Here is a 24,102-nt window from a genome sequence, read left to right on the forward strand (position 1 = left end):
ATTCTTACAGTGGACTTGCACTAGCATGTCAAGCTACTGCTTAGAGAGATTCTTTTGGATAGGAGACAAACTCAAGTCAATCCCATGCATAGACTAGACAAGCTCAAGGATCTCATGTTTGATATAGTAGGGAGACATGTTAGGCTAAAGATGGGATCACCACATAACTCTCCCATTCCACTATCATGCAAGGTTGAAGAACAACCCTTCAGCCTCAACATGTCATTGTCTTCTTAATGCTCAGGGTTCTTATATTTCATGGTTTTAGTCCTTATTTCTCATTCTTTCCTATTTGGGTTGCTAACAACTTATTCTTATAGTATATGTCTAGTTTCCTTTCCTTGTCAACTCAAGCACTATGGATTCTAATTTTGGGCTTTTGTTAGTGGTTTCTGAGTAGGGAAACATTATCTATTTGAATTTTCAAGTTTTGTATTATCAATTATGATTAATTCTGAATATTAAAAATATTCACCTCTAACAAAACAAATAATTATTTGTTCTGAAATTATGCTTAACTATATTGTAACCCTCTCTCTGGTTCTCTATTCCGAAATTATGCTTAACTATATTGTAACCCCTCTCTCTGGTTCTCTCCATATATAGATACTTGATTACTATCTTGGTGAATGATATATAAATACTTGATTGCTATCTTGGTGAATGTGAATGAGTGTGATTAGTGTCCAATATAAATATCGTGTAGCCTAAAAAGTACAACCCATCTTCCAATCATTTTATTTTTCATTATTTCTGTTTCGAAGTTCCATTCTTCCAATCATTTTATTTTTATTTTTCATTATTTCTGTTTCGAAGTTCCATTTGTACAAACACGATAACACTGAAAACTGAAGAAAATTACAACATGAACTTACGTTACACAAACGTTTGTGCTCCTATATAGATGAAAACCTGCTTAAACTATATAGAGGAAAAAGTGCTTAAACCTTTTGTTTTAAGTTTAATAAAAAAAACTTTGAGTCCAGCCTGTTTTGAATTTACACCTAGTCTCAGGGAGCTTTGATGCGAAGTCAAGATACATTTAACAGAAATAGGTAGCGAGAAGAAAAGTAAACTATATATTAGTTTGTCATTGAACATTTTAGAATGATGCCATTCATCCGTTGGTCAATTATCCCGTGCAGGACAGCGATCTCAAAGTGGCGGAAATCTAAGAACTACAGGGTTAAAATACAGTCGTTAAAGTAGATGGAAAAAGGAATTCAGACAAACGTTGCAGCTTGGGGGTCAGTAAGAGAGTACCTTCGTGTGAATCATACAAAAAAACCTATCATTTGTAGCAGAAACCGTAGCATAAGTCGATCTGCTTCTGGACAATATTTAGAGTGACTTGAACACGTAGACCAAATTTGCGGACATTGGAGGCTTAAACCCGGGAAGCTTGGAGGTTTTTATAAATACCGTAAGTGTTGGAAAAGGGTTTAAGAGGGGGCCAAAAATTTAGTACGTCATTTCTTTTCAACGTCTATTAGCTAATTTTGTAAATGACGAATCTATTCAATGGCTTCTAGCAGTTTGTCAGATCATGTGCATTTTGTCTTCAAAATTATAAACAGAAGTACAACAATTACTCTTTTATTTTCGTTTTTAATTCTTCTTTTCGTATGGTTTATCTACAAAAATGTCAAACACAAGTAAAACTATTGCCCCTCTACTTATCTTTCTAATACTTTTATTGAAATGCCTGAGATATAGAAAGCCTCACCTTGCCATATTAGAAGCAATAACAGAGTCAAAGAAAGAGCTTTCATGTTAATCCGCCTCAGATTGTGTAGACGAGCATTCACAATTCCTCGCTAGCCTCATGATCATGACATCCTCCTGCTGCCGTTTTCTTCGTTCGACGCTCCGCGTCGGTGAGAAAAAAGGGTTTCTGGAACTGGGCGAGCTACGGGCTAGGGTTTGAACTGGATTGCCATTGTTGGCTACCAATTTCTTCAAACATTGCGTAACCGCGAGTGATGAATCCTCCTGAGCAATCTGGTCAATCTGCACCGCCAGCCCTAAAGAAGCTGTTCCGAGCAGACGGTAAACATCTGGCCTTTTGGTGGAGAGGTCACCAAATATTACACCAGCGCGCGGTATCATCATCTATACAAAGTCCGGTTTCCGCAAACATCGCTGATTTGGTTGCTGTCTGTATCTGAATACTTTCATTGGCATCAATGTTACCATGATAATGAGGACACCATGGTGCCTAAGAATCAGAGGACGAAGCATAGGTTTTCCTCCTTAAATATTCTATTTTGAACTCTACAGCCTGCTGGCTGCCTGATTAATGAAGATTGCCAGCGACCACTTCAAGTAAAATCGGAACCTTCAAGTCTCTAATATAGCCAGGTGTCTCTCTTGCAAGGAGGAGGGGACTGTTCTTTCCATTCAAATCTGATGGAATGGTAAAGTGGAACTCTGTGACTCTGGTAAGACGAAAGGAAATGAGGGATGAACGTGTTAAACGCTTAGCCGCTAAAGGAACAGAAAGAAGAATGTGTTCAATGCTCAGCTGCAAAAGGAATAGAAAGAGGAATGTGTTCAATTCTTAGTCCATAGGGAATCGACAAAAAATGGCATACTTGCATGTGTTAACCCTACTTATTAAGTAAAGTAAATTTTTAAAGATGACAGGAATATATGAGTTTGACTAATTGGACGGATAAATTATTTTCTAGGAATAACATCATGTTGTCCACTCATAATTGTCATTGTCATTAGTAAAGTGATTCTATCTGTGCCCTAGTTAAAATATTTAATTTGAGAAACTATTAAACTTAGATAAGAAGATGGGAAAAAATGACAATATATTAATATTTTTAAATATAAAATTCCAACGATCTCTTTGAATATAAAATTGGGCATCTTATATTGTGACTATCAACATCAATATGTAAAACACGTAAAATGAGCCATTCGGATATGCATTATTTAAGTTCATATCCAAAACATTTAAAAGAAAAATACGCGTGCTTATTGTTTAAGGTGAAAACTTCGCTATGAATCGTGTATCATATGGAAATAAAAGAACCATGTCAAATTTTTGAAATAAATCGGGGCAATCCAATCTTGAGGACCAGTAGCATTGGTTGCCTTCTATGGACCTACTTGTAACATGTCTTCTATTATTTCTTGAGCTTTTTAAAAAAATTATTTATCTATTTTTAAATGAGATTGATTGTTTCGTGATTAACCTTGAATATGAAGAATATTCATTATTAGATTATTGCAACTTCACTAAATTTCCATTTTTAATTGACATTGAACTTTTCATGATTAACTTTGTTTATGAAGAATATTCATCGTTGAATTATTGCAACTGCACTAAATAAGAGGTATGAAGTACGGTATGTTTTATGTTTTAGAGGAGTTTTAACATTTTTTTGGGTTTAAATTGATTAATTTATTAAAGATTTTTTGAAATCGTTAATTTTTTATAACTTTAGTGTTTCAAACATTTTTCAATATGTTAAATTACCAAAAATCTATTTTAAAGAGCAAAAATTAAGATTTGGATAAAAAATTTAAACAACAAAAATTAACATTTAGATAAAAAATATTCACTTAATTTAACATGTTTAGACCATACATATGTTTTTGTGGAAATCTATTAAATGGTGTTTCTCATGGGTTAAAATAGTTTTTGTCATAACACATGGATCATTCCCAAGGTTTCTCTTTAGAAGTGTGGTGGTTTAGGTAATGGCCAACAAAAGACAATATTGTGTTAAAACCATTCGGAGTTTTGTATGGAGAATCATGCCATTGAATATTTATGGTGATAAGGAGAGAACATCGCCATAAATATTTCACACTTCGAGGAGACCACGATAGAGATGTCATGTAGTCCAAAAAAATCATGGCTAACTATTGAGGGCCACTCGCATACATATGTTGAATTGGCTGGGCATATCTACTGACACATTTTCACTTTCTTTGAAAGACAGATATAGTGATGTTCATTTATAGCTTTGGTAACGTTTTATATTTGGAACTTACAAAAATATAGGTAGTCAACTAGAAAATAGTGGAAGACAATGAGCGGAAATTATTATTAACAGAATTTAGATACTCTAATCTAGATAAGATATAATTTAGAGTGATTCTTCATGGTATAGATGGTTAAAAATAATCTACATTTATAAGTATTATTATTTATAAAATCTATATATTTTAATTTACATAATTCTATCATAGTTAAATATAGTTGAGAGTCATTCTTGATTGCATAGAAGTTTAAGGTTGTTAAAAATAATTTAGATCTATAAGTATGGTATGAGGAGAGATGATTATTAATAATTATAATTATGGTTTAGTTGATTTATTAAAAATTAAAAATTAGACATGTTTTTCACCCCTTATCAAGGGGATGAATACGAATTATTACTTAAGTCTCGTATTTTTCTTAATAAGAACAAGAATACTATTTTTATTAGTTCAAATATTCATAAGTGTAGTTGTTATATAAAGAGAATTAGAAAAAAATGAGTTATTAGCTAGATAGAATCATTGCGACCATCAAATTTAGAGGACCCTTATCTTAAAAATTTGTAAATTTTTCTCATATATTCTAGTATGTCTATACGCATATATAATGCCAAATTTTTCTTAGAATTAAACAATATTTACAAAGATACATGGATGAGATCTAAACAGAAGGGCCAATTTCTTCCATGATTTCTTCCTAGTAAGATGATTTTATGGCATTGAAGTCTCCAACCTATTGAGTAAATGTTCATTATTCACTACTAGAGTATGTTGCTTCGCATGGACCTATATCCATTGGAAACTAGATATTTTCTACTAATTGACATAGGAAAACCAACCTGTACTCATTCCTTTGGATATTGTTATTTGGTTCTACTAAGATATCCATTATTTTCTTTTATCATTGGGGTGGATTTGTTGTGGTTGAATTTCAAAGAGTAAATTTCCTCATGCAGTTGGTTTACTCTTTCGTGGAGAAGTTAAATTTCTATATCTTTTGAGTTGGCCATTTGTAGACCCAGTTTCAATTCCTCTTGCAAAGCTACCCCTCTACAAAACCAAGTAGTATGAAAATATTCCAAATACAAAAAGAGGATATTTAACTTACCAATTAACATGTGCCACAGTAACCTGAGATTATCAGAGAACAATGCGTAAACATAGTTTATATTATTATAGACTGTTGAACTCTGAGAAACCTCATCCTAGAAACCTGAAAGGCCACGAACATGTTAGATTTGGAAGGTATAATTCCTCTCCTTGGGAAGGATTATAAGATTAAAAAGAAATCAATTTCCACCAGGTGATTAAATCCCTATAGCAGAATGTGGAACATTGTTAATATCCTCTTCCCACATACTAAGTTACTAGACTCACCTCACATGATGCCTTACATGGTGAGTTGTCTTCATATGATTCCATCATGGACGTCATGGATCTAGTTGATATGCCTTGAGAAACAATAGACATTGATGTTGACAAAATTATTCCCCCACATAATTTTAAGTGGCACTAATTGCTATTTGTAACACATGAAACTATGTCGAAAGAGAACTTGGAAAACATTTCAAGGATCATACACATGAAAATTTCAATTAAATTAGGTGTCATGGAAAACACTTCAATAGGTTCATACTTTCTCCTCTCATAAACTTTATAGCCTACATTGTGTTATTCAAGGTATTTCAATATGGTTTTTCTTAGATTTATCGCAGGATACCTAATTTTAATCCCTTAATTGCCATCTATGAGATAAAAGTGCATGACAGATCCAACTGTATTTAGTGAAAGATCTAGCTTTTTAATCATAAGATATTAATTACAATGAAGATGGAGGTTGAAAAACTTCATAATGATGACTTCATGTAGATATTATCCCTTTAGTGGGTTGGTATATAATCTCTTTCTAATCACCATGAAACAAGTAACCATTAGGGTCTATGGCGATTATAAGGATTTAAAAAAGGTTTATTGGAGGATAATTATCCTATCCCATTATTTAGATATTTACATTATTTTTCTTCCATCTTAATGCTACTAGAGTGGAAAATTGGAAGAATTAGTTTAAGGGGTCATTTTTATCGGTGGGTCCCAATTTGAAGAATTAGGGTGTGAAACCTTCTAGGTTCCTTTTGAGGAATTACATGAAATTTATTGGGGCCAAAAATATCCAATTAAATTCAAAACCTTATGATTCTATCCAAGACTGATATATATTTTTAATAATACAAGAGCCCGAATGTAGGAGGCCTACATAACCATCTACGAAGGTGGTTGGCAATATTTAAGCCAAGAACATTGGATAAGGCTTCTATACAGGTACAATATCTAGAAAACATATGCTAGTATAAAGCATAGTCAAGTGTTTCAAGATAGGAAGAACAACATGAAGCTTCCAAGGAGGAGAAGAAGATGTCAAATTGAGGGAATGATAAGAATATAAAAACCACTACACTTAAGTGCAATGATCATAACAATTATTGCAACAAGTACAACATTGATGGTCACATTGTGGAAAGGTGTTGGAAGCTGCATCGAGAGATGAACCCAGGAAATAAGAAGAGGGATGGTGTTCAAAGGCCTGGTAGTCTAATGTAATGTTCTACATAGCATATTGTACACTGAGTAAATTTGTTTAATAAAGGGTATATATATGAAGTTAATGTGAGGAATGTTTAGTTGGAAGTACTACCACTCCAACCATATATCATCTTTACAAATACTTATGAAGAAGAAATAAATATATGGTTGGTTAACCTTCCAAAATATTTATCTCTTTGGTTATATTTGTGTGTTCTCCTATTTATGCTGCAATGCAGTCTAGACTTCTTAACTATGTGTTAACTCCATGTCTTCAATACTTTAGTTCCATTATTATAGACACATAATCTAGGAGAAAATGGGGAAGTGTACACATAAAAAAAAAAAAATCGTAAAACCCTTGTAACATCCTGTTGTTATAGCATGAAGATTTGCAACCAAAAAAAAGAGGGGCTCACTTACATGCTCATCAAACTTTTGATAAACCCTACAAAAAAAAAGATGAAAGAGGGGAAAGAGAAAGATAACCTATAATTTTAGAATGTGATCATGAATAAATATTTGTGCAAGAAACAGAAATGAAGTCTCAATAGTTGAAGGGTTGCATGTAAACAAAATAAAATAATGTTGCAATTGAGACCTACTACTATTCTTGTAGATATTCTCTTTGGATGAAACAAGTTCTTGCATTTTGTTCCATGTAGTTATTCTCTTTGGAAGAAATAATTTATTCCAATTTGTTTCATTGATGCAGAAGTGGGAATATGGTTGACATGATGATATGATTTTTCATAAGATGGTTGATAGGATGATACCACTACTACACAGGGGGGGGGGGTGTGTTAAGACAATATTCGGCTAAATTGTCTTAAGTTTAGACAAAAAAAAACATTTTGTATTGTCTTAAATATTGTCTTGAAGCGAATGTCTCAAATTATTGTCTTAAAAAGTTGCCTCTAAAAACAAAACAAGTGTTATTGTCTCTTTGAAGATAATTTCATTTTTTTTCTCTTTAGAGACAATAGTTGGGAGTAAAGGTGTTGTCTTTATAGAGACAATATGTCTTTAATTCTAGATATATATATATATATATATATATATATATATTTTTTTTACAGTGGAATCGACAATAGGGGCAGCCTCGCGACTCGAGTTAGACGGGGTCGATTCTGACCGCTACCTATATAACCACTGGGAACATGCGCCCGCCCCTCTCCACAACTCCGTTTTACTCTGGGGTATTTGAACTCGTGACCTTCAGTGTGGATTCGCCTTTCTAACGACTTCCCGCGATGTGATTACCAACTCGCCTACCCCCGTGGGGTTTAATCCTAGATATTATCTCCCTAGAGACAATTGAAAATATATTTAAGACTAATACAACATCTGTTTTGTCTCTTTCGAGAATATAAAACAATGAATCTAGAAAAATATTTGAGCATTGAAATAATTCAACATAAAAAGTATTTAATTAAAAATAAACTACAATATTATAACTTAATTCGAATTAAGGCATAGTGGAATCTAACCACCAACCTCTTACTTACAATTCAGGAGCTCCTCCATCGAGATAACACCTTTTAAAGAATTATGTGAGCATTTACGGTATCTCATTTGCACCTAACTTTAACCCCATGGAAGGTTCTTAGCACAAGGAGAAAATAGTGCAATTAGTCCATGACCCAACATACATGTTTGCTTCAATTATTTGCACAAAAGTACATACTAAGTGCTACAATGAGCACAACAACCTTGAATGAGTAATGATTTTTTCACCTAACACTAAGACCACAAGTATCTCTGATCATTTTAGAATAAGTTTGACAACATTATTGTACCATGTACCATGATTTTTTTACAAAATCCCTTGCTTGGTATTATTGTTTGTAATGTCTGCAAAACCCAAGTATTGATCCATCATATAATTAAGTGATTTTCATAAATAAGTGCAATTTTCCTCATGAAATCAACGACCATGTGTTCGAAAACAATCTAAAAGAGCATTTGCATCATATCACGTAGATAACCTATTCATTTCAAATAGGACAATGCCTATTTGAATGAAAAAGTAACATCTGCCATCCTGCCATCTGCTCTAAGCGTCAATCTAATACATGCCATCCCTCACACACAAATAATTGAATAAGAGCACCTAAGCACACACATGGCACACATTATTTCCATATTTAAATTTGACCTGGTAGACAATTCACCTCAAAATTTGAAAAAAACAAAAATAAAGAGGATTTTCCATTCTATCTTATTGATGATTTAATCTAACAAAGAAGAATATGAATAGACCCACCTAGAGAGCATAATTTTCTAATGACCATTGAGACCCGACTTGAGAACATGGTTTTCGCTATGGAGATTATTTCGACCCGAAACCTTGGCAAGGGAAAAATCATCAAACAAGAAAGACGAAAACAATACTCATTTCTTGCAAGAAAAACTCCATTGAAGGATTTCTATTTAATAAATAAACATACAATATTCTTCATCTACATAGATATCCACCATTAACAATTTTAAGTGTATATATTGTTGTCATGCTATGAAGGAAAGAGGACTTCATTCCATTACGAGAATTTTGAGCTCTAAAATGGGCCTCCTAAGAAAAATATACAACCAAAATAAACTTTATAAGAAACAATAGGATTCAAGATGATGATGTCAACCATGGGGGATGATTCACCATTTTTGGAGTAAAAAGGCAAAAAGTGTAAAAACTAATAAAAGAATAAAACTATTTTTTCAACTCATGTTTTCAATTTATCTCCCTAAGGTTTTACTCAAATTTCGAGCGGAGTAGTCATTGGATGAAAAAATTAATTCATCACCTAAGGATTACCTATGTTGCATACTTTTGATGGAGCTTCCTACATGAAAAATGAGAAATACATGAAAAAATGTGATTGCAATCACATTTTTTCATGCATTTCTCATTTTTCATGTATTTCACATTTTCCATGTATTTCTCAGTTTTCATGTAGTAGCGTCCATCGAAAGTATGCATGTGTATTCTCTGGATGAGGATTCAAATTTTTCATCCAACAAGTGTAGCTACTCAAAATTTGAGTAAACCCATAGGGTGATAAGTTGAAAATACAAGTTGATTTTTTTTTCTTTTCTCTCTCTAAATTTTGATGTAATCTAATCTTCTTTTATTATTTCCACTATTATTTTATAATTTCCTTAGGAGGCCCATTTTGGACCTCAAAATTCCCCTAAAGTAAACCATATCAGGACTTTGTATTTGAGTGAAGAGAGATGAAAAAAGCTACTTACTATTGTCTTGTAACATGATTTTTATCTTATTTCAACAATGCTTTCCACCTTAAAGCAACAATATTCAGGTTCATGTTTGGGTATTACACAATATACTATTGGATTCCATTTATAGGTTGCTAAACTTTAATTAGAAAAGCACCCAAGAAACAAAAATGTTACAAAGATTATAACCGGCCTCTCTATAAAACCATGTAAAAAACATTCGCCCATAACACTTGACACTCTCGTTCGTTTTAGCTACCAATATTTGAATTTTATAGCACACTCTGTTCCATTAACAAAATTGGAAAATGTGAGCTTTAGATGTAAGAGGCTAGATTTATTTTCCACTGATAACAATATGGTAGAATGGGCAACTGGATACACTTTTGATTGTTAGCTCCATCTAAGGCTTTTTCAAGTATTTAGAATAGTCAAATAGTGTTTTGTAAAATAACCTTGCCAGATCTCATAAATAAATGTCCATCGAAAGTGCTACTCATGCTTCTTATAACATCTTTATGATTTCCTTCGACATAATCATCCAAATACCTCTTGTAATTATTGTTGGGGGATGGTTGGTTTACACAGATACTTGGAGATTGTTTCAAAGTTGGTACTAATGACTAAAAATATGTGGTAACCTCATGCATGGTGGGATGGTAAAAAGGTTGCCTTATTGTGCAAAGTACTTGAAAGCTAGAAGATCTTTCTTACAACCCAAAGATTTGTGTAGGTTGTTGCTACTTCTTCATCTACAATTTCCATTACTATATCATTGTATGCTTTTGATAGAATTTGCATTCAAATGCCCATGTCAAAGAGACCAAGGTTATTTCTTTATTTTCTTCATCCATGCAACATCCCAAGTTAAAAAATCTTCATAATTGACAAAAATAAAATCCCATCTAAGGAAAATTTAGAGTCATTATCATCTTATGAGCTGAAGAAAATTTGAGTCCTTATCCACAACTTTCCTCCCTATGAGTAACTCTAAAAGAAAAATGTCATAGTTGTACACATAACATTCCTTGTGAAGCCTATACATCCTTGCATATTTAGGGTCAATATAACTAATAGTAGCCATAACATAGGTAGAGGTGTGGGTTTTTGTTGAAGGGATACACTTGGCATTGCCAAAGTCTGAAAAATGTGCTTCAAATTGTTATCTATGACAATGGTGGAGGTTTTTACATCTCTATAAATAATACATGGGTTACAATCATCATGGATATATGTTATATGTTTTTCAACTACCAAAGAAACCGTTAAACATGTGTTCCATTCTATCTTAATCTTCTTTGAAGATCCTAGATACAAGATGCATTGCTTGGATTCTCCAAGTAGGTCATTAGTAAACATTGACTATCTATGAAAGGTTGGTTAGGATCTTCTGCTAATGCCCAGATGACTATTATGCATGTAAATTTCTAGAGAGGTTTTTCCATCCATTTCACTCACCATGTAAGATGTTCCATATATTTCCATTCACCATGTAATTGTAGAAGAACAACTTTCCATGTGGAGAAAGAAAATAACCATACAAACTCAGAAGATTCTGATTCTTGATGCTTCCAATAGTCTTAAACTTAATTTCAAATTGGTTCAAACATTTTGGATATGGCGTCTATAATCTTTTAATAGAAATTGGATTCCAATTATTTAGAACACATTTATAAACTATGCTTCTAGCACAATAACCAATTACATATTTCTCTTTCAAATTTTCTTTGATTTGCATTGTGTCATCATACATTTGGAGTGCCATGAACATGTGAAATACTACTAGCCTCAGAGAACTTGGTCAGAACATCAAAGAATTTTTGAAATAAGGGACACATTGATGTTGATATAATTCTTAGGTCCATGATATAATCCAAAGAAATAATACCTTGTACCATTTCATTTGATGAACCTTTGGTAAATTGTTTAGGATGATTTTAATGGAAGAGAGCTATAATGATCAACCATACTAATAAAACTATGCCTAACAAGATGTAAACAATAGATGGTGTTGAGATTCAAGCTTTTCATTTTCAAAATCAGCTTAATTCTCATAAAAATATAATTTCAGAGAAACTTGTATCACAAAACATAACTAATCTATGGAATCTAAAATTTATTTAGTGTTTCACCTTTTGATTGTCTAGAATATATCCTGCAAAATTATCTAATCCAATTGCCACAAATACATGGATTACCTAAAAATTTGTTGCAATAATCAATTTTGTTAGATGAGATGCACAAACCCATTAATAACCAGAAAGAATATGAAATTTAATCCAGAAAAAAATGATTACATTGTATCTACACCATTCCGAGGTAAATCTTATAAAACTCTTTATTACAGGAATATTTCCAGATAAGTTGTTGTAGGAGAGATTTATGTGAAATGGTTGAAATCATTTCTGGTATAAATTAGTACACATACTAGATATATGAATATTATTTCATTTGTAATTTCACAACAAAGTGAGCTTAGAATAGGTGATCAGATTCATATGAATTCTTACAATGTAGAAAAGATGAAAAAAATGGTCAAATGGTACAAAACCTCCCCTAATGAACTATTGTTATTCAGTATCCTGTAAATGATCCAACTAAAAAGTTATTTTCAGAATAACTGTGAACCTATTAAATAATTTATTTTATAGGTCATTATGAGGATCTTATAGTGAGACCAAATTATGTAGGTTTTCAAGTTCTTGAGGAATGTTACCTAACAATCGGTTAGCAAAATGGTCTTTGCATTGAAGATATATCACACCATGTGACTGTGTCATTAAAGTGGTAATGGGTACAATAATTAATGCTATGGAAGAAACACAACTATCTCACACATTTGGAGGCTACACAAATCAAGTATAGAAGTATTACATATCGCTAATGCCTCCCAAGTTTCCAAATTTTGTTGGGAGAAAACCACTGAGTTTATTTGCACACAAATTCCTTGAATTCACAATCCAGTAGAGATCACAAGGATTAATATAATATGTACCCATAGAAACTTATTTTTTTTATAAAAAGAAAAAAAAATACATGTGAAGCTTAAAATTTTAAAAGATGATCCAAATCCCCAACATATCCCTGAATAGGTCTAGAAATATCATTTTTAGAGAGGTCCCTAAAAATTCACATCAGATCAAGGATCAATCAAAAAGAATATTCTACCCTTGGTCCTTTAGAGTAATTATGTTTCTAGATGAAATTTTAATGGCGCGAATGGGAAACTTAATAAAGACAATAAAATAAAAATAATGCACAATGTGTCTACATTTATAATATGTTCAAGCTCCACGAAATTTCTCCCTTGACGTAGTTGGAGGACAATTTTCTTGTAAAACCTGCAATAAAAAATGTTAATCACTTGAATTTACTTTTAGTAAATTCAATGCTTCATTATGTTATATAAATCTATCACATTGGTTATGGCTTAGAGACATTTACAAATATGTGAGGCTATCAAGTTTACAAAATTCCAAAGGAACTGTTCCATTCAAACGATTAACATGTACATTACTACACAACAAAAGTCAAGAAAAGACATGGCCTCAATATTGTTAGACAAATAGTAAGATTATATACCAAAATTTCTCTAGTAAACCTGAAGATTATAGCACTTACAAGTAATTAAGAGCAATGCATGAATTAATTTTTGCTGAAATTGGACCTTCAAGATGATTTCTAGTAAGGTTCCCATCCCAACAAAATACAACCTAGTATTGTTAAATACTTGTAGCAAAAAATCCATAAAATTGATGTGTATTGTATAATTAGATTTGAGTATTCTTCTACCATGCAAACATAAACTTACAATTCAAACAGTTGTTCCAACTTTCCTAACATAGGAGGAATCTGCCCTGTAAGCCGATTGTCATTTAGATGCTCGCATATTCATGTACTGGTCACTACCAATGGGAATCCTCTTATAATTCAAATCTAATTTGTACTTTTTGCATTGTATACATGATGATAGACATGATTTAAAGCTCTTACCAGTAGCTCAACTTTGTCATGTTCACCAATTCTGATGGTATAGATCCTGTGAGATTATTACTATGAAAATATTTGAGAATTATAAAGGAAAGAGTAACAAAATAAATTTGAAAATTAATTAAAGTAATATTCAAAAAGCAAGGAACTGGAGGATAGAATTCAAACATTTAAGTATGTATGCAACTTACAACTTTCTCGTGTAATTAAAATTTCCTAACATAGGAGGAATTGTTCTAGTAGGATGATTATCACTTAAATCCCTGTAACAAAGATACTAATCCATCAGGTTACTAATTGATTATGTGCCAAGTCCCAAGAAAAATGAAAAAGCATATAATTTAATGATGGGATCTCTAGACTCCATATTTTCCATATCCTATAAACGTTTTCAACAAGTAAAGAACTAAAAAGGGAGTAGAACCCAAGGTAGCACTACCAACTTACATAATCTTCATGTTTTGGTCTTGAGACAATATCAAAGAAATAGGTCCACTTAAATTGTTATTATTCGCAATATTGTAAATTTGGTCTATGTGTTAAGGAAACTCCCATTATTTTCTAATACAAGTCAAAATAAATAGACAATTACAAATTAAAAAAAACCCTCTATAGGAGCTAATAACCACAAGATGTTACAATACTTACAGTTGTTCAAGTTGTTTCAACTTCAATATTGAAAAAGGAATGCCTTCTTATAAATCATTATAAAAGACATCTCTACAAGAAAATTTAAGATGAAATCAACTAAAGGCATTCTATGAAACTATTAGATTAATGTCTATTTAATTTCACTAGAGAGATGTTTAGAGGAATGTAATATATTTGTCAGTCCTTTTAAATCTCATCAAAATACATTTTTTTTAGAATAATACTTGATTGTGACCCATTTGTTTATAAAAATAATAATATAGTAACCTTAAACCAAATCATGAGTGTTGCATTATGATCAAATCTACTTAAACTAACTTGCAGTTGACTATTAGTTTTGTTTGGATGTGTAAACATTTGAAATGGGTCCTTCCTAGAAGAATCCACCCACTTCATTAATAAATAAGCCAAACCCATCATACCATCACAAGATTAGAAGGAAAAACTCCTAGGATTTTCAAAGAAGAGCAATAGCAAATATCATTAGGAATTTGGCCATAACAACCATTTCTTTTGAGGTCACTGCATACAGAACATAATAAATTAACTAAGAACACCATAAAATTATGAAGAATTTCTCCATATAATTGGCGTTGTAATAATCAACTTAAATGACAACCCAAATATTGTAAAAACAAATAGACATTAGACTTATGGATTCACATACATCAATTCTGGACTTTTTAGATTGCGAATGACTTGGGATATATCACCTCCAATATTTCTCCTCAAAATATATATTTTTCTTTATACTTTCCATATTGTTCAATGTTAAATTAATGAGTTAAACAAGGAGAAAGCCACATTCAAAATCAAGATAAGTAACATAAAACTATAAGGTTTACGCTGTAGCAATTTCAAGTCAGAGTCATATTTGTTTCCAAAACATCAAACAAGAGATATATATACACTACAAGAAAAAATTTCAATGGTGAGGGTGATGCCTATGACATACCTTTAAGGTTCATCACCAATTTTGCATACGGTGAGTGTCCTTAAAAAAGCATTGTTGTAAGTGCATACATTAATGGTACTTTATGATTTGTCATCAAACCCATTTTCAATGACACCTTTGGTGGTGGTTTTTAAAGGCCCATCACTATTTGTATCTTTGGTCACACTTCTACTGAAGATATTTTTTTGGCCCTCACCAATTCCCTTTTTGGTTACTTTTAGTGACGGTCAAAAAATGTCTATCATCATTGATATTTCCAATCAATTTTTTATGACAACATGTGACCGTTGGTATATTTTTTGTCAAAAGATAATGATTTAAGACCACTGTTATGTAATCTTTTTCATTATGTGTCCAAGGCCATAGTGGTTAGAGTTAATAAATTTGTTAAGAAGTAGTTAGTGTGTATCATTTCCCTCAAGTAATGAGAATATACTTTCGCTATGAGTCAACACATGATTCATGTTTGTTAGGTTTATTATCTAGGAAATTCCCTTTATATGACATTCCACTGGTTTTTGTAGGAACCATATTATTTAATACATCATCAAGCTCATTGAATTCTATTAATGAGAGAAACATATCCCTCTTGAACACTCTTGGCACATGTTGATATGCTTTGGCACACATTAACATTCCTTGGCATCTCACTTGTGTTGGAACATATTTATGCCTAGAACATCTTGTCGTGACTAGTTCTCCCAAGAAGATGTTGCCATGCCCTAGCATAAAATAGCACTCCATTAGCATGTGTTGGCATGCATTGTAGTCCCTAGCATACTTTGGAACATATTGGCATGCATTGACATACATTAGAACTTGGCACACATTGGCACTTGGAATGTATTGGAACATATTATTAGTGTGCCTAGCGTGACCCTTTCGAAAAACATAAAGTATTGAATTATTAGCCATCTTAAGTGTTAATTTCCTTGAATTTTAGCTTGGTTTTCCCTTTTGTTTCATTGACACTCATTGACACATGTTGGCACACCCTAGAACCCTACACATGCCTCAACACTATTTGGCACATGTTAGCACACCTCATAACTCCCTAGCACACTTTTGCACTTCTTGACATGCTATGGTATTCCCTGGCATGCCTTACAACCACTTACCATACCTTGTCACTACCTCCTTGGTATACCTGGCACTCATTTACACTTCCTATCACACACTCATAGTCATTCATTTGCACACATTTTTACATAGTGCTCCCTTGTGTTTCCCTAGTACCCCCTAACACTCCTTGGTATGCATCGCTACTCTCTGACACACCTTAGCACTCTTCAACATGCCCTGCCACTTCATACCATTCCTAACACTCCTTGAAACACATTGGAACTTGGCACATCGTGGCACTTGGTAAATCCTTAGCATACCTGACATGCATTGAGATGCCTTGGTATGATTTAGCATGTGTCAGAATAGTTTGTCATGGTTTAATATTAAATTTATTTCAAATCAATTATTGGAAAGAAAGAGATAAGTAATAGAGGAAGATTTGACACTTAAAATGTATTAACACTTGACACGTATTGGCACCTACACTACTACAAAAAAGGCCTTTAGGGGTGGTTTGGATTATGGTGGTATTTTGAAAACCGTCTCTAAAAGTGTTTGTAGGTATTTAGGGGAGGTTTTTGAAAATGCCACTGAAAGTCATGAAAATTTGAACTTTTTCCAGGGTTTTCTAACAATAGCCTCTAAAAGTGTTTTCTCATGACTTTTGGAGGGGGTGTTTAAATTATTTCAAGTAAATATAATTGTCATGGTGATTTTTTGAAACCCCTCAAGAAAGTCATGAAAATTGAACCGGGTGGGGGTGTTCTAACAACCGCCTCTAAAAGTGTTTTCTCATGACTATTTCTTTTGGGAGTTGAGCGGGGGGGTGGGGTTTAAATGAATTCCCGTAAATATATTTTTCATGGTGGTTTTTACCCCCAAGAGTCATGAAAATTAAACAAATTCCTCTAAAAGTGTTTTCTCGTGACCTTTGTACGGGGTGGGGAGGATTGGGGGGGGGGGTTAAATGATTGCTCCAAAACATATTTTTCACAACAATTTTTTTGAAATTGACAAGGGAATCTCAGTAGTGGTGATAAGGGGATTAGGGGCCGCATTATCACAACCCATAAGTGCTTAACCTGTGACGACTAAATTCCCTATCCCTTTAATCCACAAGGCATAATCCCTTAATCCACACAGTCATAATTCATAACAAACCCCCTTACCTAACTAGAGGTACTCTCTATGCCAACCCAAGACTCAAGTTGAAGTTATGAGAAAGGGGTAAAAGTCTAAACAATGTAAAATTTGAAACGGGAACTCATACTATTACCCGTTTCATAGAGATAACAAAAAAGTGACCTGATTTTGAAAAGGGGCGATGCAAAATACACATATTTTTTTTACAGAATAGTTTTTGGCACTTTAAATTTTTTATGTACATTACATTTTAGAATGTTAGTGATTTGCATTATGATTTAAAAAAGGGGTGATTTTGCATCAGACCCTTTTTTTAAGAGACCTATTTTTTGAATTTAAATTTTCTACTGTATGAAATGTAAATAATTATTTTCTAAATTTAACAACTTTTGACACTTTAAATTTTTTAATGTATTAATTGTGGATATTCTTTTTAAATGTTACATTTTTTAACACTTTAAAATTTTTTATGTCAAATTTTTTTGACATAAAAAAAAGAAAATGTAAAAATATATATAAAAAGGACAAAAAAAAACACAAAATGTTGAAAAAAAAGAATTATCTCTTAAAGCATAACAAATTTGGGAAAAAAATAAAAAAAAAACTATAAAATTAAGTAACTAAAAATAGAAAAAAAAAACTACAAAAAAAACTAGAAAAAAATTAAAAATTAAAAACTAAATAGATTAAAAAAAAGAAAACTAAAAAAAGGGCGGCCATAAAAATCTAAAATTCTATTAAAATCAAGATTAAAAACATAAAAACAAAACCTAAAAAAAACAAAATATACTTAAATTAAAAAAAAAAAAAAACAAAAAAATTTAAAAAAATATATATATTTTTAAATAAAAATTAAAACCCTAAAAAAATTTAAAATTTAAATATATAATATATATATAATATATATATATATATATATATATATATATATATATATATATATATATATATATATATATATATATATATATATATATATATATATATATATCTTTTAGATTAAAAAAAAAAAAATCATATATTTTCGATTTTTAAAAGATAAAAAATATTTAAAACTTTAAAGAACATATATTTACGATTAAAACTTTAAAAAACATATATGTACGCAGCTCTGGTGCCTAGGGTTGTGCCCCCATGGGTGGTTGGGCGGTAGTTATCCGATTCCAAGAATCGGATAGCCACCCCCATGGGTAGTTAAGGGGTGGCTATTCGATTCTCCCCCACGGGTGGTCGGGCAATAGCTATCCGATTCCAAGAATCGGATAGCCACCCCCACGGGCAGTCAAGGGGTGGTTATCCGATTCTCGGAATCGGATAGCTATCGCCTGACCACCCATGGGGGAGAATCGGATAGCCACCCCTTAACCACTCGTGGTTGTGGCTATCCGATTCTTGGAATTAGATAACTACTGCCTGACCACTAGGCGTGGGGGAGAATCAGATAGCCTCCCTTAACCGCCCATGGGGGTGGCTATCCGATTCTTGGAATCAGATAACCAACCCCACGGGCGATTAAGAGGTGGCTATCCAATTCTCCTCCATGGGTGGTCAGGCGATAGCTATTTGATTCCAAGAATCAGATAGCCACCCCCATGGGCAGTTAAGGGGGGGTTATCCGATTCTCAAAATCGGATATCCACTACTTGATCGCTTGTGGGGGTGGCTATCTGATTCTCGGAATCAGATAGCCATCTCCCAGCCACCCTCACGGGCGGTCGGTGGTGGCTATCCGATTCTGAGAATCGGATAACCACTGTCCAGCCACCGCCACATGTCGCCGGGCAGTGGCTATCCAATTCTTAGAATCGGATAGCCACTACCCGGCCACCCTAATGGGTAGTTGGGCGGTGGCTATGCGATTTTGAGAATTAGATAGCCACTGACTGACCACCCGTTGCGGTGGTCGGGAGGTGGCTATCCGATTCCAAGAATCAGATAGCCACCGCCTAGGCACCCCCACGGGTAGCTCGGTGGTGGCTATATGATTCTGAGAATTGAATAGTCACCGCTCGGTCACCCCCATGGGTGGTCGGGCAATGGCTATCCAATGCATCTCCACCACCCAGGGCCACGAACCCAAGGGAAGTTGGGTTGCGGCTGATAAAATTGGTTTTTTTTTTTAGAAAAAATAAATTTCGTTAAATATGTTAATTGTATTTTGAAATAAATAGATTTTAATTTTAAATGTTCTTTTAAATTATATATATATATATATATATATATATATATGTGTGCGTGTGTGTGTGTAAAAAATATGTATTTTTAAATATTTTAAATGTTATTTAAGGAAAATAAAAAATATATTTAAGCTTTTTTAATTTTAAATGTCTTTTTATTCTTATTTTTTTTTAAATCAAAATTCTAAATCATTGTCAAATCAAAATTTTAAATTTTTAAATTTTTAATATAAAATTTGAAATGTTTTCTTTTTATTTTGTAAGTAAAAAGTATATTGTTTTTTTTTTAATTTTAAATGTATTTCGATTTTTTTTTTTTTAATTTGAAAATATGTATATTTTTAAAAATTTTAATTGTTTTTTGAGTTTTTTTTTTCTAATTTCAGCGTATTTTTGCATTTTTAGCGAATTTTAAAAATGTTTTTATTCTTAATTTTAGTAGTTTTTAAATTTTCTTTTTGTTAATTTTCTATTTTTTAAATCTAGTTTGTTTTTAATTATTGAATTTTTAGTTTTTGTTAATGCTTTTCAAAATTTTCCAATTTTTACTTAATTTTATAGTTTTTTTTCAAAAAATTTATAGTTTACGAGATTAAAAAAAATGTTGATTTTTTGAAAATATATTTTTCTTATTATTTATTTCTTTATATTTTTCTAAAAAATTTAATGCTTATCTTTTATAGGTTATTTTTGTTTTCGTTTTTTTTGTTTTTTTACATTTTTATGACTGATTTTTTTTTTTTTAATATATATTTCTATTTACATTTTGCTATTTTTTTTCTATACCTTTTTTTTCGTTGCTTTTATTTTTAATTTTATGCTTTCATTATTGTTTTGAAATTTTAATGTTTCTTGGATTCATGATAAAGTCTTTTACACCAATATTTCAAAATGTTGAAAATTTACCCTAGAAAACAAATTGTTATTCTAGCATCAACACTTTTCATTTTGAGGGTGTTTTTTGCACAATTTTTGCACATAAAAATTCGGTTTTACTGGAATTTTTTAAAAATGTTGAAAATTTATCCCAAAAAAAAGTCATTGTTCCAATATCAACACTTTTTATTTTCACCCTATTTTTTTCATAATTTTTGTACAAACAAATTGTTTTCACTGCCATTTTTAAAGCATGTTCAAAATTGACCCTAAAAAAAAAATCATTCTAGTATACACACTATTCGTTTTTAGCACTATTTTTCATGTTTTTTCATGGTTTTTTGGCTACAGTTCCTGTTTTCAGTTTATAATTCCCCTTTCAAAGTTTACATTGTTTCTACCTTTGTTTTTAGTTTTTCTTTGCTTGAGAATACTTCTAGTGGAGAATCTTCCCTTGAATTGTCCTGAAAGCTTGTAAGGTATTAGTTGGATTTTCTACAGTTTGTAATAGAAAATATTATAAATCAACCTAGATATACTTACATCCTCTCAAGGGAGTCTTTAGTCGACTTCATATGCCCAGAAAAATAGAGTATGCACTTGTTTCTCCCTAAACCTAAAATTTTGTTCTTATTTTATGTTTTTGGGTTAGGTTAGGGTTTACAAAAAAATTACGTAATTTCTTATCCATAGATAAGCTAGATGTCTTGGTGACTGTGCATTTATTTGACATAAAATTACTCTTATCGCCATGTTTGTCTTTCTAATTTTGTTTACAATCCTATTAGGGCTAGACATCCTAATACTTAGGAATGGTTTATGCACCTTAATATTCAAATACCTCTAGATTGATAAATTCTTGTTTAACTCACTGTTTAGCACTGTTTTTTCTTGATGATTACTTGTTTCAAGGGTTGAAGCTAACGTGTTCTACTACTATGATTTATCACCTTTTATGCATGTTTTCAACAACGAATATATTTTTATTCTTTTGTAGTGTTTGGGGATCCTCTTGTACTAACTTATGACTTATCAAGCCTTCCAAATTTCCCTGGATCCTCATCCATCCAAACCTAGAAATGACGTTCAATAATAACCTTGATCTTACCTTGATTATTATATTCTATTAATGGTAATTTTGGTAACTGGATAGGTTCCCTCAAACTTTATTTTCTTGATTTGAGGGACCATAGCGACTACTAAGGAACACTACCTTGTGTAGGAGCCATCCTTCACTAAAATGGTGAAATATTTTTCCTTAACGATAGTGGTAACACTTCCCTATTCCACTAGCCTTATCACTGTGTGAAGGCTTTGCACTAAGGTACTAGACTTTGTGATAGCAGTGCCATTGATCTGTTTTGGTCATTTGTGGAAATTGACAAAATTATTTTGGTTCTTGCCACATGTGTGGTAGAAAACACTAGTTTGGGATTAAATTCAAAGGAAAAGGTTAGGTCTAGTAAATGGTGTGGGATGACGAAATCATGAAAATGAAGAAGCATAGATCTTGATGTTATGTAATCTCCAACTTAAAAAAAGGTATTCAAACACCATTTCAAAATTGTCTAGGTTGGTCTCTTTCATTATTAGTTTTTTGTTGATTTTCCATGTCTTAATATTGCAAGTTTGTTGGATATAAATGTATTTTCCACTCAAGAAACTATTGGAAATATTCCAGGTCCATGACGTATTTGTCAATGTGGTTTAATTCAATAATGATTTCAAAGTATAGTTAGAGGCTCATTGTCAAAACTTCATTTTTCATCTCCATATTTCCAAAATATAATGGTTCACGGCTCATGTTCACTTGCTACTGAAAGAAAATAAGTAGTAAAAACCCTAATAATTATAGTCAAGGGAGGTTATAATTACAAAAATAAATCCACAATAATTAACTAGTCAAGAAAAGTGATAAGGAAATACAAATTGACGATTAAAAATGCATCGGTATTGGAAATAATCTTCTTTCAACTTAACCTGGAATATGGGAGAATATATCTCGAATGGTAGGCTGTCTTCCATCCTCATATGTAACTACTTCCACCTTGGCAAATAAATAAGATTTTTTTCAAAATTAATCACACTAAATATTTAACAAGAAATCCCCAATAACAAATCAAGTACATATCAAAAGCTAGGAATGACACATATAATGTGGTAGCCAATATTATCTATACCTCATAGTGTTTAGAGGTCTCTGGTGGAAATGTAGTGATCTTGAATACCTAAGATTAAAGTGTTTAGATTAGAATATGGTGATGGAATTTTTTTTGTTTGTAGGACTTAAACTTGTATTAGTTGAATGCTCACCTCGATTGTTGAATCATGAGCATAAATTACCATGAAATAGTGAATTGATAATGTATAAACTACTATGAAACGGTCAATTTGCATAGACACCTAACACCTCACTAGGCTAGCCAAGGAGACACCTCATCATCAGATTCTAAACATACAATCATGTTGATTAGGTTTCCAAACCCCTAATTTCATATGCTATATCATGAAGACAAGGATTCCACTTTTAACAAATCTAGATCATCTGGAATCAAAATTGTCCAACTGATATTCCAAATAAAGATGCCTACTAGTGTAATGAAATTATACAACTTATAGTGTTTAAGTGTTTTTTTAAACATTTAAACTTGAATTTATTCTTTACGTATTCCGTGATATAATTTAATAAATATAATGATATTAAGTATTATGATTTTTTTGTTTATAGTTTTAGGACATCTCCCATATGTTTGGACGTAGTTCAAAAAAACGATCAAGGGATCAAGTTATGATACTTTATGGTGGATGGATGAAAGGAATTCACATTGATATACCTCCTTTCAATATGAGTTTAAAACATTATGTGGGTAGTCTAATGAGGGTATCTATAGATACGAAAAACATGAGGTTGTAGCCCTTTAAATCAAGGTTCATTTTTTAAACAGGGAATCTCATGTCTGTGCCAGGATACTAGGGACAATGAAATGACATTTGATTTGGGTCTAGGCATAATATGCTCGGTCTATCTTAAACATAGCTTCCTAGTATTTTGAGTTCTCCTTCCTCTTGGAAATCTGCTTTTGGTTTGCTCTGTGATACCACTATTAGAATTAGGTGGTATAGAAGGAATGAGGTAAAATCAAATTTGATTTGAGATTTAAGCTAGGATAGGTGGCGATGAATCCCATTACCCTATTCATTTTGGCTACACTTAGTTTGTGCACATTCCTTAACCACTCCTATCAAAAGGGAATTCTGGTTTTCTCACTTGGGTTTCTTGAGATTCTAGTTCATGGTGACATTTTTATTTTTAAATTTTAGTCATAGTCTTATAATTTCTCAAAACCATTTGGGATAGAGGTATTACTCTTATAACCATAATCTTCCTCTAGGATTTTCACTCCCTCTTTGTTTGTGGGAAATCCCACTCCT

At 32.1% G+C, this 24,102-nt stretch overlaps 1 protein-coding gene and 2 pseudogenes across 2 annotated transcripts in view; all 3 read right to left on the reverse strand.

Moving 5' to 3' along the window:
- The window catches only part of LOC149160023 (uncharacterized), a 53,607-nt gene extending 51,087 nt beyond the window's left edge, over positions 1-2,520 (reverse strand). The window contains exon 1 of one of the 2 annotated variants that reach the window (XR_016261185.1): positions 1,727-2,517. Coding sequence is in view for 1 of the 2 variants with exons in the window: in XM_089433622.1 (XP_089289748.1) it covers positions 1,774-2,112 (339 nt within the window). In the remaining variant the exon portion in view is untranslated. Of the gene's footprint in view, positions 1-1,726 lie in introns of both variants that reach the window. The other variant, XM_089433622.1, reaches the window with a different exon arrangement.
- Positions 2,297-11,711, reverse strand: LOC149160024 (LRR receptor-like serine/threonine-protein kinase SIK1; annotated as a pseudogene).
- Positions 11,712-12,479: 768 nt separating this feature from the next.
- Positions 12,480-14,261, reverse strand: LOC149160025 (uncharacterized; annotated as a pseudogene).
- Between the last annotated feature and the right edge of the window lie 9,841 nt (positions 14,262-24,102).

This window comes from Pinus tabuliformis, chromosome 5_2 (genome assembly GCF_031772625.1).
Source record: "Pinus tabuliformis cultivar Carrire ecotype Pingquan chromosome 5_2, CPIR1, whole genome shotgun sequence".
NCBI classification, from domain to species: domain Eukaryota; kingdom Viridiplantae; phylum Streptophyta; class Pinopsida; order Pinales; family Pinaceae; genus Pinus; species Pinus tabuliformis.